The 2781-nt window shown below is 48.2% G+C and overlaps 1 protein-coding gene across 6 annotated transcripts in view; it reads right to left on the reverse strand.

Moving 5' to 3' along the window:
* Positions 1–2781, reverse strand: part of PPFIBP2 (PPFIA binding protein 2) — a 186525-nt gene that overhangs the window by 23043 nt on the left and 160701 nt on the right. For all 6 annotated transcript variants that reach the window (XM_045290869.1, XM_045290867.1, XM_045290866.1 and 3 more), the window contains one exon: positions 1371–1438. In XM_045290869.1, coding sequence (XP_045146804.1) covers positions 1371–1438 — 68 coding nt within the window. The remainder of the gene's footprint in view (positions 1–1370; positions 1439–2781) is intronic.

The following is a 2781-nucleotide window of genomic DNA, read 5'->3' on the forward strand; positions in this document are numbered from 1 at the left end:
CATGAGCCCTTGATAGTTTATAAATGGTTATTTTGTCATATCTTGCCCTGTCCGACGTCTCCCTTCATCCACTTTTTGATCCAGACACTTCTTAAAAAGCCTGAATACACTCAACTGTATTTCATTGCTGGGAGGAGACCACCTCTGTCTGCAAGTCAAGAAGAAAGTATGATTACACCTTAACTGTGGGACCCCAGAGCTGCCCTGGGAGGAGGCAGCTGGTGCCTTCTTAGAGTGAAGACAAGTACATTGGGCCACCACGCTCCAAAACACCCCCTCCTGGGGTCCTATACCCCTCGGTTGTGATTCTGTTCCGAGTCAGTTTGCTCAGAAAAATTGTGCTTTCTAAAGGCTGCTTCACAGAGGAGGAAACAAAGATCCCAGTGAGAGTCGGAACAAGGATCCGAGGCTCCGTGACAGCCATATCTCTCCATTTGAATGGATACAGCAGTATCTGTCCACAAATTTGTCTCTTGTGAGTCTGGTCAGTGCAAGTTAGTTCCTCAAAGTTGATTTCTTGAGTGGACTCATTAACCACATTTTTTATTCCATGAAATGAAGGACGGGCCCACTACCTTCTCACACATGTTCATGTTTCTCTCAGGCTAATGGAGCAGGGGACCAAAAGGCCTCAATGAGTTCTAGACAGTGGACTTGGAGGACCTAGGCCACGGTCTGCAGCTAGCTTTGGAGATGGCAGCGTTCTGGGAAAGCCTCCCTCATGTTTGTGGCTGGCATGTCCAGACACTCTGGCTGAAAGACAGTCTGCTCTTGGCAGTAAAGCTGCCATCTCTTTCCTACGTGGGGCCCAGCTTGGAAATATGTGCTAAAGAAATGACACCAGAAATTTGAAGATTTTTTTTTTTAGAGGGAACCAGACAGGTGACTCCACAGGCCAGCACACTGTGATGTGAAGCTTCCTGAAAACAATGAGACTAACTTCCATGGCAGAGTAAATGGCCCTCTCTGGAGAGCTTGCAAAACAGGAAAGTCATTTCAGAGGGACCAATGGAAAAGACAGACATCCCCCCACCCCAATCCTGGATATTCTCTCAGCTTTAAGGAGCCAGTAGAAGGTGGACACACTAGAGGATGAGCTGCAGTCACCTCTTCGCTGAGGCTCCACCCTCTGCCAGCTTGTGTCTCAGCAACAATGGCCTCAGCTTGTGAAGAGGGCAGCACTAACCCAAGAGAGCTAAGACTGGTTCATGACATGGTCTGGGCTCCCTTGGGGTATGACTGAGGCCTTCACTGCCACAACAAAAGGGCAGACTGCCCAGGAGATGGTGGCCATGATCACTGTGCATGGCTAGGTTCTCCCGACAGGGCCTGGGATCACAGCAGCCCCAGGAAGTGCTCAGACCTCCTACCTGGTTTCCAGGGATTTCTGGGGCAAAGGTGGTGGCCCCGTCATGGGAGAGCTACATCTTGGAGGCATCTGCATCAGAAACAGAAGAATCACCATGAAGGGCAGTTATTGTTTGGGGGCTACCTACTGTCTTTTCCCCTTCTTGGACTTTTTCTTTTGGGGAGTTACCTTTCCCTCCCTGGAGATAGCCATGGCAGATACATCCATGTAAATGCCTTTTCAAGATGTTGAGGGGTTAGCACATGGGTCTCAAGGAGCTCCTTGGCCTCGTCCTCAGGGTCTCAGTCTAAGATAAAGTGCACATCCCTGCAGTAAAGTACGGTCAAGAGACTTGGGTCCCTGGGGCTTTAACGTCTCCTGCCCTCACTGCGCTTCATCTTTTCCTTTCAGTCAGTGAGCTACTACACACCCTTCCCTTTGGCTTGAGTTAGCCAGAATCAATTTCTATTGCTTATAATGAGAACATTCTAATTTATAGGAACACCTACAATCATCGGTAAAACTTAATGGCCTGTCAACCTTGGCTAAGCATCGAGCAAGTACTCTCAACATCTGGGAGGCAGATAAGTAAGTTTGGATAAAAGCATAATGTACTATATCCTCACAGTACTAAGATCCACAAAGTAACATGGGACTAGAGAGGAGGAAGCGACTCTCTCCCTGATAGATCAGAAAGGAGAACACTGAGAATCAGTGTACCAAGAAGGTGATAAAGAAAACAATCTCACAGGTGGGAGGAACACAAGAAAATGGTGAGGTAAAAAGGCCCCATCCTATGTAGTAAGTATTGCATTGACTGAAAAGAAGGCCTCTTTTCTCTAGAGCTGGCACCTTTTCTGGCTACCATAAAGAGAACACTGGCAGCACACTATAATCATTGAAAGGCTGGGCTTTGTGAGTCAATAGGCCTGGGTTCAAGTCTGCAGTCTGCCATCTACTTGCCATGTGACCTAGAGCAAAGCTCTCTGAACCTCTGCTTCCTCGCAATGCAAGAAGAATCCCTATGCAGTGTTGTAGGGAGCTCTGGTGGCACTGTCGCGTAAGCGCTGACTGCTAACAGCTGGGCTGGAGCACACACAGCTGCTTCAATGGTGAAAGAGGAGGCTAACTGCTCCCATAAAGATTTACCACCTTGGAAACCCTACATAAGGCCAGCTAGGAGTTGGTATGGTCTAGATCAGGCATCCTCAAACTACAGCCCGCAAGCCACATGGAGCCCGCCGGGTGTTTTTGCCCTGTTTGTTTTTTTATTTCAAAATAAGATATGTGCAGTGTGCATAGGAATTGAACTGGCCCCATTTAAAAAGTTTGAGGACCCCTGGACTAGATGGCAGTGAGCTAGCTGTTAACAGGGATTAGGTGGAAGATGACGGTCCACGGCGGAAGAAGAGAGATCAAGGAGCTGGAGGAAA

The sequence above is a fragment of the Echinops telfairi genome, unplaced genomic scaffold, assembly GCF_000313985.2.
Source record: "Echinops telfairi isolate 266 unplaced genomic scaffold, ASM31398v2 ScPeMD7_60;HRSCAF=208, whole genome shotgun sequence".
NCBI classification, from domain to species: domain Eukaryota; kingdom Metazoa; phylum Chordata; class Mammalia; order Afrosoricida; family Tenrecidae; genus Echinops; species Echinops telfairi.